We start from the raw sequence: 15513 nt of genomic DNA, 5'->3' as shown, positions 1-15513 counted from the left end.
GTCAGGACCTCGCCTGGGTGGACCTGGGCTGGTGCTCCTAACTCTGGGGAGAGGGAGACTTCCTGTGGCTGCAGGCTAGAGGCCTCGGTCTCTGCGCCACCCACCCGAACAGGTTCATAGCGCAGGCTCGTCAGCGGAACGGCTTCTTCGCCTGGGATCACAGGGTGGCGTGGCCTGTTCTGTTCGCCCTGCGATCGTTCGTGGGGAGGTCTGGCCTGTTCTGTTTGCCCTGCAAGCGATCGCAGGGAGGCCTGGCCTGTTCTGTTCGTCCCGCAAGCAATTACGGGGAGACCTGGCCTGTTCTGTTCGCCCCGTGAGCAATCGGGGGAGGCCTGGCCTGTTCACCCCATCAGCGATCGCAGAAAGGCCTGCTCTGTTCGCCCTGTGAGCAATCACAGGGTGCTCTGTTCTGTTCGCCCCACGATCGATCACGGGGAGGCCTGTTCTGTTCGTCCCGCCAGCGATAGTGGGGAGGCCTGTTCTGTTCGCCCCGCCAGCGATCAGGGAAGGCCTGGCCTGTTCACCCCGTCAGCGATCGCAGGGAAGCCTGTTCTGTTCGCCCCGTGATGGGCGCTGGGCTGGGGGGCGTGGACCCAGGCTGCTGCTTAGCGCCTGCGCATGCGCAAGTGGCCCCGGGGCGGGAACATCCCGTTGGCGCCTGCGCCTGTAGGTCCGGAGTGGCTGGGGGCATTCTGGGACCCCAGCTGCTCAGGGCCGATGCACGGGCCTACAGGCTAGGAGCGGCCTGGGTCCCGAGGATGTTCCCAGGACCCAGGCCGCTGGGCGCCTGCATATGCAAATTAACCCGCCATCTTTGCCAGGTTAATTTGCATACTCTCCTGATTGGCTGGAGAGCGTAGCGGAGGGATGGTCAATTTACATTTCTCTTATTATATAGGACTAGAGGCCCGGTGCACAAAAATTTGTGCACTGGGGCGGGGGGGTCCCTCAGCCCGGCCTGTGCCCTCTCGCAGTCTGGGACCCCTCGGGAGAAAACGACCTGCTGGCTTAGGCCTGCTCCCGGGTGGCAGAGGGCAGGCCCAATCCCTAGGTGCAGCCCCTGGTCAGGCTCAGAGCAGGGCCGATTGGGGAGTTGGGGCGCCGCCCCCTGTCATGCACAGAGCAGGGCGGATCGGGAGGTTGCGATGCCACCCTCAGTCACGTTCATGGTAGGGCCGATTAGGGGGTTGGGGCACTGCCCCCTGTCAAACTCAAGGCAGGGTCGATAGGGAGGTTGCGGCGCCACCCCCTGTCACGCGCAGAGCAGGGCCGATCAGGGGGTTGGGGTGCTGCCCCCTGTCACTCACAGAGCAGGGCCCATCAGGGGGGTTGGGGCTCCGTACCCTGTCACGCACAGAGCAGGGTCGATCGGGAGTTGGGGAGCTCCCCCCTGTCACGCACAGAGCAGGGCCCATCAGGGGTTTGCGGAGCTCCCCCCTGTCACGCACAGAGCAGGGCCGATCAGGGGGTTGAGGAGCTCCCCCCTGTCACTCACAGAGTAAGGCCGATAGGCGAGTTGGGGCACCGCCCCCTGTCACAGACAGAGCAGGGCAGATCAGGGGGTTGGGGTGCCGCACCCTGTCACACTCAGGGCAGGGCTGATGGGGAGGTTATGGCTCTACCCCGTCACACACAGAGCAAGGCCCGTGGGGGGGGGGGGGGTGCCGCACCCTGTCACACACAGAGCCGCAGGGCGATCAGGTGGTTGGGGAGCTCCCCCCTATCAGGCACAGAGCAGGGCGGATCAGGGGTTGGGGCGCCTTCTTCCCCTGTCACAAACAGAGCAGGGCGGATAGGGAGGTTGTGGTCCCGCACCCTGTCACACACAGAGCCGCAGGGCGATCAGGGGGTTTGGGCGCTGCCTCCTGTCACGCTGATCCCGGTGCCGGGAGGCCTCGTGGCTCTGCTGATCCCGGTGCTGGGAGGCATATTACCCTTTTACTATATACGATAGAGGCCTGGTGCACGGGTGGGGGCCGGCTGGTTTGCCCTGAAGGGTGTCCTGGATCAGGGTGGGGGTCCCCACTGGGGTGCCTGGCCAGCCTGGATGAGGGGATGATGGCTGTTTGCCGCTGGTCACACCCCCTTCAGGGTGGGGGTCCCCGCTGGGGCGCCTGGCCAGTGTGGGTGAGGGGCTGAGGGCTGTTTTCAGGCTGGCGGGTGACTGAAGCTCCCAACCTCTCCTTTTTTTCTTTTTTTTTTTATTCTGGGCCAGCTTTAGCTCTGAGGCTTGGCTCCAGCTCTTAGGCCTTGGCTGCTGAAAGCAGGTATCTGGTTTGTTTGGGTTTTATAATCGAAACACTGTTTCAACTCCAGCTCTGAGATCCCAGCTGGCTGAAAGCAGGTTTCTGGGGTTTTGTTTACCTTCTATATTTGTAACAATGTTTCAAACTGCAAGCTCAGAGGCCGGCAAGGCAGGCGGGGAATGTTAGCTTCCTCCGTCACTGAAGCAAGCAAGCCTCATGTTCGCTTCAAGCTGCCTGGCTGCTGGCCGCCATCTTGGCTGGCAGTTAATTTGCATATCACCCTGTTTAGCCAATGGGAAGGGTAGCAGTGTGACACCAATTTGCATGTTCTCTTTTATTAGTGTAGATAGATAGATATATATTTATTGCTATTTTTATTCTTTAGGCCTATGTTTCTCTTTCTATATTCCTCTTTCAGCAGTCCCTTTAACATTTTTTCCAATGCTGGATTGGTGGTGATAAACTCCGTAAGCCTTTTTTTCTCTGGGAAGCTATTTTATTTTAAATTTTGTATAATAGCCTTGCTGAATAGAGTAGTCTTAGTTTCAGATCATTGCTTTTCATCATTTTGAATACTTTTTGCCATTCCCTTCTGGCCTGCAGTGTTTCTGTCAAGAACTATGTTGGCAGTCTAATGAGAACTCCCTTGTAGGTGACTGACTGTCTCTCTCTTGCTGCCCTTAACACTCCGGTGTGGGGTGAATTTCCCGCCAAAATATAAGATGGCGCGGGCAATTATTTAGGTTTCCCTCGCAAAATCAGGGATTTTTATGATACCTATTACCCCAATGGGTATGAAACGGTTCGCATACGCAGGTAGGTATCTTTGTGAACGGCAAACAAACAAATATTTGGTAATACGCAGTTACAATCGGCCCGAGTTTACACGTTTCCCGCACTCCACCGCAAATCTATATGAACCGAGTTAAGACGGCTCCCGCGGAGTACGCGCAATTCACGCGAGCCGACTTAACTCGTTTCCCCCACTCCAAGTGTTAAAATTCTCTGTTTGGCCCTAATCGGTTTGGCTTAGTGGATAGAGCGTCGGCCTGCGGACTGAGGGGTCCCAGGTTCGATTCCGGTCAAGGGCATGTGCCTTGGTTGTGGGCACATCCCCAGTGGGAGGTGTGCAGGAGGCAGCTGATCGATGTTGCTCTCTCATCGATGTTTCTGACTCTCTATCCCTCTCCCTTCCTCTCTGTAAAAAATCAATAAAAAAATATATTTAAAATTCTCTGTTTGTCTTTATCGTTTGCCATTTTAATATGCTGTATCTTTGGGGTCATCTTGATTGAGCATTGCTGTCCTACCTGCTTTTGTGTGACTTTTTCCTTTATCAGATTAGGGATGTTTTCTATCATTTCTTCAAACAGGTTTTCTATCCCTTGTTCACTTCACTTTCTTCTCCCTCTGGTATCCCTATGATGTGAATGTTGTCCAGTTTCATGTTGTCCCAAAGCTACTTTTAGCTGCCCTCATGCTTTTTAGTTATTCTTTTTCCTTTTGTTGCTATTTTTTGAGTGATTTTTCTACCTTGTCTTCTTATTCAGTGATTTGAATTTCTGCTTCTTCTAACTTGCTGTTGATTTCTTGTAGTGTATTCTTTATTTCAGCTATGTCATTTTTCTTTTCCAACTGTTTGTTTTTCATGGGTTCTATGTCCTTTTCATGCTGTCTCTTTGTTGAGCATTCTTAAAACCATCACGTTATACTCTGTTTCTGAAAAATTGCTTGCCTCCATTTCATTTATATCTTTTTCTGGAGATTCCTCCTGGTGTTACATTTGGGGCCTGTTTCTTTGTTTTCCCATTGTTGCTGTTTCTTTGTGGTTTTGTTTTTTTTCCTGTGTATTTTATATGACTGCTATGTCTCCTTGTCTTGGTGAAGTGGCCTTCTTTGGTGAAGTGGCCCCCTTGACCTTCTGACCTGGGTGCAGTAGGAATGTCCCCTGTGTGGGTTTTGTGGGCCTTCCTGTTGTATTTGGGTCTTGAATGCTGTCATCCCTTTCGTATGTGAGCTCAGCCCTCATGCTTGCTGCCTGTTTGGCTCAACCCCAACCACGTTATGCCAACTATTACACAGAACAAAACAAGGCTGATAGAACAAAACAAGACAAAGCAAGCCAAACCAAGAACAACATGAAAAATAAAACAAAACAAAAACATTAAAGACTAAAAAAGAAAAACAAAGCCACAAAGACCAAAAGTATTATAGGAGAAAAAAAACAAAAAGAAAGAGAGAATATCAAAGAAGAAAAAGAAAAGAAATAGAATAAGTATAAAAAAGAAAAGTATAAAGGAAATATTAATAATTTTTAGAATAATAATGAATAAATGAAAATATAGAATAGGTAAAGTAAAACAAGAATAGAAAGTAATAAAATGAGAAATATTAAAGATAAAGAGTAAAGGAGGAATAGAATAAAAGGAAAGAGACATAATAGATATGAACTAAAAAAGAGAAGAAAGAAAAGAAAACCTTTGGATTTGCTATTTGTGGAGCTCACCAGATTTTGCTCTGTTGTTGAATCTGGCCTGGGATGTGTTGGTTCCAGGCTTCTCAGGTGCTTCTCTGGTGTAAGCCAATGTCAGTCGCTGTCCCTGCCTGGCCCTGGGCAACCTGACAGAAGCATGACAAGGTGGATCCCAAGTAGTCCAGTGGGAAGAGCCTCTATAGCCCAGTGGCTGCATCAGCCTCAGTTCTCGCACCTTGAATGTCCCTGTTCTTAGTTGCTCTCCCTTCCTGCCAGGGCTGACCAACAGACCCTGTGTGATGGATGAATAATTACTCTGACACCTGTTTCTGTGAACAAGAGGGCTAAGGGGCTGCCTGGCTATGGGAACCAGACAGCCCCATTCACCTACCTCCTTACACTTTTATTGTAACAAAAGCTTGAACTAAAATTAACTTCTAGATACTATCAACAGGGTAAATATCCTTGAGAAGACACATGCATCTGCAGTGTCCTTTAAGCAAGGACATCTAAAGACTAATAAACATAAAGATTCCAGTAAAACACCCAGGGGCTCAGCCTTATTTGGAAAAGTTAAAGCAGGGGTAGCTGCCTCTGGTCAGCTCCCCTGGATGCCCCAGACCTTTCAGAGATTCCTCCTTACAAACTTTCCAACCAAGTTTCATACTTCCCCACACCTGCCCCTATAGAACTGGGCACTGTGGGTTATCCCCATCCTAGACAGGATGGTTTAAACAGACTTATGTTGGGGGTGGTGCCTGTAGTTTATAGGAGGGATGGCTGGCACTTCCTCTCCTTTAAATGCCTCACCTCTAGGTGGCTCACTTGCACCCCCTTCCTTCCACCTCAAGCAGGAGGGGATTAAAAAATAAATAAATAAAAATAAATCAGCCCTGCTTTGCACTCCAATCTTTCTGTGCATCTGGCCACCTCTGGGCCGGGTCTCCACCCAGGCTTTGACCAGGCCAAATGTCAGAGTCCCCCCACACTGTCAGACCCAGCTGCACCAGTGCAAATTTCCAGCCCAGAGCCCTTCCTCCTTGCCTCAGGTTGCTGCTGCAGGGTGGGACAGAAACAGCTGTTCCAGATATGGAGAAAGGGATGCCTCCCCTGTGTTCAAAGTAGAACTGATCCTCTTTCTCCAGGGCACACTGTCCAGCCCAATCCTGCTCTCTACCAGAAGTTCTTCCAGGGAATAAAGGGTCCCTCAGATTTACTGCAAGGTGTACCAGTCAGACCCCTCTGCTGTCTTAGAGTTATACCATGTGGCCCCTCCCACAGACACAGATTGGGGCAAACTTCTGAGGTAGTATGATGGCGGAGTATCTGCTGCCAGTCTCTCCGGTGAGTCTCAGCCTTGGGCATCCCCAGCTGCACTTCTGCTATAGCCTCTGCAGCCAATGCCACCCGGCCACCTCCCCCCACACCCCTAGTGCTCCTGGCTGGCTTCACAGTAGAGCCTCTGTCCAACTCCCGATTCTAGTGGCACCCAGGGCTAGGGAGCTGACAGCCCCTACCCTGGCAAATACCACAGTCCCCAGACCCTAACTCCTGATGGCTCTCTATGTGGCTTGGTCTGGCGTGGAGGTCTTCGGTGGTGGCAGCAGTGCTGCACACCTAGTCATGGCTGCCCTCAGAGGCTTCCTCCTGGAATGATTTTGTAAATCTCACAATATGGTGGGGGTTCCAAACCTTCCTGCATAATCTTTTAACAAGTTGGTTAATCACACCAAGCCTCAGATTGCATATCTATAAAATGGGCTATTAGTACCTATCTCAGAGGGTTATGTGACGATAAATCAAATAGTGGGCATAAAGTACTTAGCACAAGATCTGACATGTAGTGTTTTATGTTTTAGACTGAAATAGATGAGAGGAAAGTGGGGTTTATTTTTGTTTTGTTGCTTTTTAACTGCAGGTAATATGATTAATAGTATATAGCTTTTTCTTTAGTATATAAACAGAGTTTGCCTCTATAAAGAACACTATGGGACAGTTTGGTTTTACATTGCAATCTGTCATTAACTATGTTGTCTCTGGCATGTAGTTAAATAAGATGGTGAATTCTCAAATGTTTCCCAACCAATGTTGACCTAAATAATTTTTGGTACATTACTTATAAACACAGAAATAGGTATATATTTGTTTTGATTCTAGTTCTTATAAAAACAAATACCAAAAAAAAGTACAAATCTATTTTCTTATTTACTCTAAATTTAAAATGATAGCTAGTCTTAGTTTTTTGAAACTAAATTACTGCTTACAATATGAAATGCTACAGGTTTAAGGCCTTTTGAGTTTGAAGTTTATATACTTATATATTTTTTTCAAGTTCTACCATATTTATTTTGTAAAACTACTGTACCATATGGCACTCTTTGGCTGTCACTTAGTATAGAAATGTATTATGTATATGCAGTTTTCCTATGGTCCCTTCCCCACCCATGATTAGCATAAATGTAACTTCATTAACATTAGCTTCCTTGTCAAAATAGTCTTTATTATGTATAGATTTTAAAATTTAAGTCTTAATCATGGAAAAATTTTTCAATCTATTATTACTACAAAAGGAACATTGTCTGTTTACAACTAAAACAGACTTTGATGTGAGTATAGCGGCAGATAGTTGTCATTATGACATTAGCTACTTAAGCCATTTGGTACCAAATAAATCATCAGAGGTAAACATTGTCACTAAATTGATTCAGGGAAGAAACCCAAATCGTCCCCAGTATTGTGTATGTTAATTATTTATAGATTTTATCAGATTAAAAATATAGAAATTCAAGAAGTCTTGGGCATAAGTGCTTAAATGGGTTTGGGAACTGTAGTTGAGATAATCATGATGGATCCAGTGCAGTAAACACATTAAATACACACATGCCATGCACTATGCTAGGTGCTAAGGCTCTAAAGATGATATATACATGGCCTCTATCCCTAAAGGAGCTCCTAGGACAAGCCAAGTAAAGCTAGAGGTTAAGGTAGTATAGAGGAGTCAGTATGAGAAAATGCTTAGAGGAAAAAAATCTATATAGATTGATAATCTGAAATATTTAGTTCAACTCACAAAGTCTCGACAAAGAAGACTGGAGAAATTGGCATAAATCCTGGAAGGCCTTAAATGCCCCTACAAGGAAAGTGATGTCCTAAAAGCTCTTAAGACTTGTATTATTTCTTTAGATAAGTGGCTTGAAAGAATTAAAGGAAAAGTTAGCACACTGACATTAATCACAATTAAAACAAATTCTTTAAATTTTGAATAATTGGGAAGATATGAGAAGAAAGTTTATTTGCTAACTGCTCAAGGCTTTATCAACTATGAGTTGAATGAGTGTTCTAAGCAGAGTCTGAGACAACTGGATCTAACAGGGCCTCATAGTGAAAATCCTGGTAATGGAATCTAGTAATATATACATTGGAATAGCCTATTATCCCTGTCATTGATTTACTTTGATATTTGTTAAATATTACAAAAAGTTTTGTGCCTTTATTTTGATTTAAAATTTGACATTTCACCATGATGATAAATTTTTGCCTTTTTCCCCCCAATAGCATTTTCTGCCCCAGCAAGTCAACTCTTTTCTCCTCACGGTTCTAATCCTGCAACACCTGCAGCAACTCCTGTTCCTACTGCATCCCCTGTTAAGGCAGCAAATCATTCATCAGTATCAGCAACTGCCACAGTTTCTGGGCTGAACATGCTGAATACTATCCTTCCTGTGTTCCCAGGGCAGGTCTCCTCAACTGTTCATACACCTCAGCCATCAATGCCAAATCCAACAGTTATCAGAACCCCTTCATTGCCAGCTGTCACTTCTGTCCACAGCACAATGTCTATTCCTGTTCCTTCAGTTTTTCCTGGCCTAGTTCCACTGCCAGGTTCTGCCACTCCTACCCCAGTCCCTCAGGCCACATCTGTACCTCGGGCCACTCCTACTTCCAATGAAACATTTGCTTCTACTTCTGCTTCTTTTGTTAGCCTCCCATTTTCTGCCACCTCTACTGTTGGTTCTACCAACAGCCCAAATCCTGCTTCATTGTCATCAGTTTTTGCAGGTCTCCCCTTGCCCTTAACACCAACATCCCAAGGCATGTCCAACCCAAATCCTTCTGTAATTGCTGGTGGTTCTGCTCCCAGTGTTGCTTGTCCACTTGGTCTAAATAATCCTCTTCTGTCTGCGTTAAAAGGCTTTCTGACATCAAAGGATACCAATTTAATAAACTCTCCTGCTTTATCCACTGCTATTACAAGTGGGTTGTCTTCACTCTCTTCTCTTACTAACCACAACTCAGATTCTCCTGCTTTAGCCCCTAACAAGTGTTATGCCCCATCAGCTATTCCCACCCCACAGGAGTCTTCTACTCCAGGATTGGCCATGTTCCCAGGCCTTCCATCTCCTGTGGCCAACGCAACTTCCTCTCCCCCTACTTTGCCTGTCCAATCTCCTCTAGCTACTCCAAAATCAGCTTTAACTTCAGGGCCAGTTAGCTCCGGTTCCTCAGCTGTCCTTTTGCATGGCCCCCATCCAAGTAACTCAGACTTGCATATTACATCTAACCCTGCTGTAACAACTATTTCTGCTACAATAAAAGCTGAACCCACAAGTCCTACTCCCTCAGCCTTTAAAGGTCCATCTCATTCTGTGAATCCCTCTCATAGCACTTTAGGTTTGTCAGGGACACTAGGTCATGCATATACTTCAACATCAGTGCCCATCAGTTTATCTACTTGCCTTAATCCTGCATTATCAGGTCTTTCCAGTTTGAGTACTCCCTTGAATGTTTCAAATCCCCTTTCTTCTATTTCCCTTCCACCACATGGTTCCTCCACTCCAATCACTCCAGTATTCACTGCTCTTCCTCCCTTTACTTCTTTGACCAGTAATTTTCCTTTGACAGGTAATCCATCTCTTAATCCACCAGTATCTCTTCCAGGGACATTAATAGTCACCTCATCTGCAACTGTCACATCCATATCTATCCCTCATCCTAGTTCTACATCAGCTATTCTCTCAGGGCTTTCTGTCTCAGCACCAGTCTCAGCAACACCTTTCCCCCTTACCTTGTCAACTGCTGTCCCCTCACTTTTTTCAGTTACTCAAGGACCTTTGCCATCTTCAAATCCATCCTACCCTGGCTTTTCTGTCTCTAACACCCCCAGTGTTACCCCTGCTCTCCCTTCATTCCCGGGGCTGCAGGCACCTTCTACAGTTGCAGCAGTCACACCACTACCTGTCACTGCTACGACCCCATCACCAGCTCCTGTCCTCCCAGGATTCGCTTCAGCTTTTAGTTCCAATTTCAACTCTGCTCTTGTTGCACAAGCCAGGTATGTGGATAGTTTAGAAATAGGATAAAATCATTCTTTACCTAACTCATAGTTCATAGTCTTATTTTTAAGTCATTCAAATTAAAGTCAATATAATTGTTTGGTGGTGCCAAATTATGTTTTTCTTGGCTGAAACTTCAGTGTTTAAAAAAATGTTTTATGACTCTTCAATCATGTTAAGGTAAATATATAAAACATGAATGCCTACTCAGATAATTTTAAGATTTGTATTTGGTAATTTATCCTGATTATAAAATCACAAAAAATAATGTCTATGCAAAACATAGACTTAATTGAATTCAGAATAATACACTTTATAACAGAAAGTACATTTATATTAGTGAGTGGCTGACTTTTATGGTTTCCTTCCAACAGAGAAATTCTAAGATTTTCTTTTACATGTTAAGATAGTATTTGACAAATATAGAAGCAATAGCTTTTATGTCTTATTTTTTTTTTTCTGTTTTTCTATCATTTTAGCTTATCATCTGGACTTCAAGCTGCAGGCAGTTCTGTTTTTCCAGGCCTTTTGTCCCTTCCAGGTATCCCTGGATTTTCCCAGAACCCTTCACAGTCATCCTTGCAAGAATTGCAGCGTAATGCAGCTGCACAGTCAGCATTGTTACAGCAGGTAAACAGACAATGTCCGGCATAAATAAAATGTCATATAACTTCTATAGTGATAATCTTACAATACCAATAGTGATATCCCAGCATTTGCAAAAAATGACTCTTAGCAGAATGTCTAGAGATATGATAGCTAATTCTTCCAAAATATGCAAATTTTACTTGTCTTCCTTCAGAAAGGTAACAAAGGTGATAGAATGTATTCATCTGTATGAATTGTTTTTCCTGCCTATATATTTGCAAATCTGAGTTTTGATATTTTACAAATAGAATATTTATACATGACTGTTAAATTCAGCTTGTCTTCTACAATTTAAGCACGTTTTCTCTAGAAAACCTATTTTTAAATCATTTTAATGGCATTTCTGTGCGCCTCCACCATCAGAAGAAGTTGAACATTTCTTAAAAATTTTAGGAGACTGAGCACACTGATATTGTCCAACTTTTTTTCTTTCTTTTCTACCTCAAATATCTATACTGTTGCATAGACAAAAGCAAGTGCAGACTTGGTGGAATTTGACATTCTGCTAAACTGCGTGTTCTTTTTTCTATCAGGTCCATTCAGCTTCAGCTCTGGAAAACTATCCAGCTCAACCGGATGGGTTTCCTAGTTTTTCTTCAACGTCAGGAACACCATTCTCTTTGCAACCAGGCCTGTCCCAAAGTGGTTGGCAGTGAATATAATTTGCATTTACCTTTGGAACACCATCAGAATTGCCTAAGGACTATAGGGAACAAGCTGACAAATGTTAACTTGTCCAAAAATCAGAAAATAAGAATGAGGGTTATCCTGGGGAAATTGGGATAAGAGTTTTAAAACATGATTGCATTTTTAATGGTTTTAATTATGAACACTCCCCTTGTGTAAATATGCTGATAATGAATTGTATGGAGAATATTTAAAAAATGTTTGGGGACTTCTCACCTCCCATCCTATGAAATTTTGCGTCGTGTATTTGATTTATATAAAAAGAATACTAAAGAGGAGGTTGAACTCTTTATAGCCGAATACAGCCTTAAATCTGCTTGTATAGCGTCCACTGACAAAAGTAATAATTTGTGCCTCAGACTTATGGGTTGCATGTGGCCCTAGGGGAGTTACTACCCTTGGTATGCATGAGTGATTCCTATTAGCATCATTGGAACGCAGAACCCCTTATGTATTCACAAAAGGGGACTTGAGACCCACAGTTATTTTTTAATTTCTGGTATTAATGATCATACATATACTGCTGAATTTAACTCTATATTTAAGTAAGTGAAAATGGTGCTTAATATAGACTTTAGAATGACTTTCAGGTATTTTTGACTACTTACAGAAATACAAGTAAGGCTTGTGATAATTTGCCTTCAGAACTTAATCTCAGCAATATCCAAATGAGTGAGAAACATTTGAGTGACTCTTGGGCCACCTCTATTACTCATTATACTCTGGAGCTCTTGGTGAATGTTTACAATCATGGGATGTAGTATTTCTATTTGTATTTAAAGTCAAATGCTTATCTAAATTAATTATGTGACAATAGAGGAGATTTGCTCTGTTAGTAAATATGCAGTGTGTACTCTATTTAAGGGTCTGTGGTAGTATAACATGATTGTATGTTATTAATTTAAGTATAATAACTGCCACATTTGGAGAGACAGAGTAGGGAGAATTATTTCCAATCCTGTAATTAAGAGTGTAAACTATAGAATCTACTCTAGTACATTTCAGCATCTAGAAGTTTTACTTTTATAAAGATGGTGTTTGGAAGATGTTGCTAATGTATTTTCCTTCAACATGGGGAACAAACTTTTTAAGTATATTAATAAATATTCCTGTATGGTTAGTTTTTAACAATTTTTTAAAATAAACTTTATGGATATAACATATTTTATAAGTGACTTATTAAATCCTTAGATGGGCTTTTTAAGTTTTTGTATGTGCTAGAGCCAATACATAGAACATTTTTGTCCAAATTTAGTTGAAATTCAATATATACTACTGATTACTCACTTATTTAAATACTAGAGGCCCGGTGCACAAAATTTGTGCACTTGGGGCGGGGGTCCCCTCAGCCTGGCCCACGCCCTCTTGCAGTCCGGGAGCCCATGGGGAATGTCCGACTGACAACTTAGGCCTGCTCCCCCTAAGCCAGCAGTCGGACATCCTTAGCGCTGCCATGGAGGCGGGAGAGACTCCCATCACCGCCAGCCGTGAGGCCAGCTTTTGGCTGAGCAGCGCTCCCCCTGTGGGAGCACACTGACCACCAGAGGGCAGCTCCTGCTTTGAGCGTGTGCCCCCTGGTGGTCAGTGCGCATCATAGCGACCGGTCATTCTGCTGTTTGGTCGATTTGCATATTAGCATTTTATTATATAGGATATCTTATGTAAAAGTTATATTACAACCAACACTTGAAACAGACTATACTTTTAATTATTTTCAAACAGAATGTAACCTCATAGTTTATCTGATGCCAATTGCTAGAAGTTATTTGTTATTTTTTTTCAGTCTACACTCATAAACTGTTTTTAGGATTATATGGTTTTGCTTATATATGTTGACCATTCACAAAGAAGTTATTGAATGACTAATCTTTCTGTAAGGATGCTATTGTGAGGTTTATTTCTGCTATTAGCCCCCTATTATCATAGCAAAGGAACTGTTCATTTTTTATATGTATTTCTAACACCTTACACATATTAGGGACTTAAAGATTTACATAAAAATGAAGAAAACATTTTCGGAGCTTTTGCAATAATTACTGGGGAACTGGTTTTATGTATCTCAATCGTATGAGATAAATAGTAGCAACCTACTTAACCAGATAAAGAAGCCAAGATGTAAGTCACACAATGAGTAAGTGGTAATTGGAACCAAACATTTACTACCAATACCAGGCTACTTGTATTACCTAGTGCTATGAAAATATGTAGAAGGGAAGGTAAGTACCTTCCTGCCTGAGGGAATTCACAAAGATTTGTCAGTGACATTAAAGTCTTAAAGGATGAGGAAGAATTAACATCCTTCAAAAGGCACAAAGTATGACAGACTAGCATAGTAATATGATCATATAACTGGATGGAGTTTGAATAAAGTTTGTGGTTTAAGTGTGGAAGAAAAAGAGGCCACATATTAAACCTAACAAGCTCAGGGACCAAAAGAAACCACATGGTGGTATGAATGTAAAAATTCCTAACTAGGAGCTGGAAGTTGGTCATGGTTAGTCATGTCCTAGGCCTGTAGCCTTCTTGACAAAGGTCAATCTTTAGCTTAGAAATTGTCTATTGTCTTTTTGACTCTAAAATAACACCTTAAAAATATCAGTAATTTTTCCCCCAGATCCCTTGAAGGCACAACTGGCACCAGAGCAGGAGACCACATTGTTATCTTGTTACCCACATACCATCTCTATGTACTATAAATGTTAAATATCCAATGTAAAAGAAGTGTATATGTTTTTTTGTTCTGCTTTTAATCCAAATGCAGATTTCCCAGCTTTACTTTCTCTCACCTTCCTAATCTACCACCAGTGAATTTCATGGAAGCCTCCTTATGTCTCCTTTGATTCTAATGTATAAAATAAGCTGCAAAGCTGCCATTCTCCAGAGCATTTCCTCAATTTGTTGAAATTTTGCTTCCCGGCAATTGTCATCAGTTTTGCTCAAATAAACTCTTACAAGACTTTTTCTTAGGCTGGATGTTCTTTCATGGATCTTTACTTTGCATAGCCAGCAGGGTTCCAAAGAAGCTCACCTAGGACCACCCACGAACTTGAATCCAGTGCTAGGTATCAGCAGGGGCCTATTGAGCCCCACTGGCTCTTCACTTTGCATTGGGTGAACTTGGGTGAGTTATTTATTTTTACTGCTCCAGTCAATGAAAGGGAAACTTTATTGAGGGCTCAGGGCCACAGGATTCAGGCAGGAGGCCACTCTCTGGCAGAAGAGGTGGTAGAAGGGCCTTGTTTTACCTTCTTGGTTTGCGGTTTGTTGGTGTGGCCATACCTTGCAGCAGTTAACAGCATGGGTACAGGTGGGCATAACACTAGTGGCAGATCATCTTGTCACAGTTGAGCTGGCAAAGAGATATGTCTCTGCAGACAAAGCACCAAGTGTAGGGTGGACTCTTTCTGAATATTGTAGAGAAGGCAGCCATCTTCCAAATGTTACTGGCAAAAATCAGATACTAGTGGTCAAGCAGGATGTCCTTCTTCTCTTGGATTTTCACTTGGACATTAATGGTGTCACTGGGCTCAACCTCAGGGTAATAATGGTCTTGCCCATCATTGTCCTTACAAGGACACTGTATCTGCCAGGGAAGCTGCAAGGCTGGGTTGTTGAAAAAGAGGATGAGTTATTTTAGAATCCAGAACCTCCCTCCCCCTTTGCTTGTAGTGAGCATCTGACTTCATTTGAGCTCTTCTAGAAAATCCACAAGGTGGCACTATAGGATAGGAGTTGAAATAGGCAGTTGGTTTTAATTTCGGCTTTTTAGCCCGATCTACCTACTATAAGTCTGAGCAAAACCTTTTGCTGTATAAATGAGAGTCTGAATTTATTCAACTACAAATATAAGGGACATTTATCCCCTCCGGCTCGGATTTGGGGTATTCTCGGGTAACTAAGAATCTTTGTGGAGGAATTTGAGAGTATCCCTTAAAACGAGCAGTGGCCCCATAGAGAATTCCAACAACTATAATTAAACAATTGACTGTTCTGGGGCATGCACTTAAAGACTCACAGTTGTATTAGCTAGGGAGAGAAGACATGTAAGAAGGTTGAAGTGACTCGAGAGGTGACAGCCCTTCGGAACTCAACCCATAAGCAGTATACTTTAACCCATCACACAATA

At 43.5% G+C, this 15513-nt stretch overlaps 1 protein-coding gene across 5 annotated transcripts in view; it reads left to right on the top strand.

Moving 5' to 3' along the window:
• The window catches only part of PROSER1 (proline and serine rich 1), a 157559-nt gene extending 143206 nt beyond the window's left edge, over nt 1-14353 (top strand). For all 5 annotated transcript variants that reach the window (XM_070409240.1, XM_070409239.1, XM_070409238.1 and 2 more), the window contains 3 exons: nt 8275-10051; nt 10532-10682; nt 11234-14353. In XM_070409240.1, the coding sequence (XP_070265341.1) occupies nt 8275-10051; nt 10532-10682; nt 11234-11356 (2051 nt within the window). In that variant the 3' untranslated portion in view covers nt 11357-14353. The remainder of the gene's footprint in view (nt 1-8274; nt 10052-10531; nt 10683-11233) is intronic.
• Nucleotides 14354-15513: the final 1160 nt, after the last annotated feature.

Source organism: Myotis yumanensis, unplaced genomic scaffold (genome assembly GCF_028538775.1).
Source record: "Myotis yumanensis isolate MYYU_CA2020_CCGP unplaced genomic scaffold, mMyoYum1.0.hap1 SCAF_3, whole genome shotgun sequence".
Classification (NCBI taxonomy): domain Eukaryota; kingdom Metazoa; phylum Chordata; class Mammalia; order Chiroptera; family Vespertilionidae; genus Myotis; species Myotis yumanensis.
Note: the sequence above shows the minus strand (reverse complement) of the source record. Positions and strands in the feature narration are given on the sequence as shown.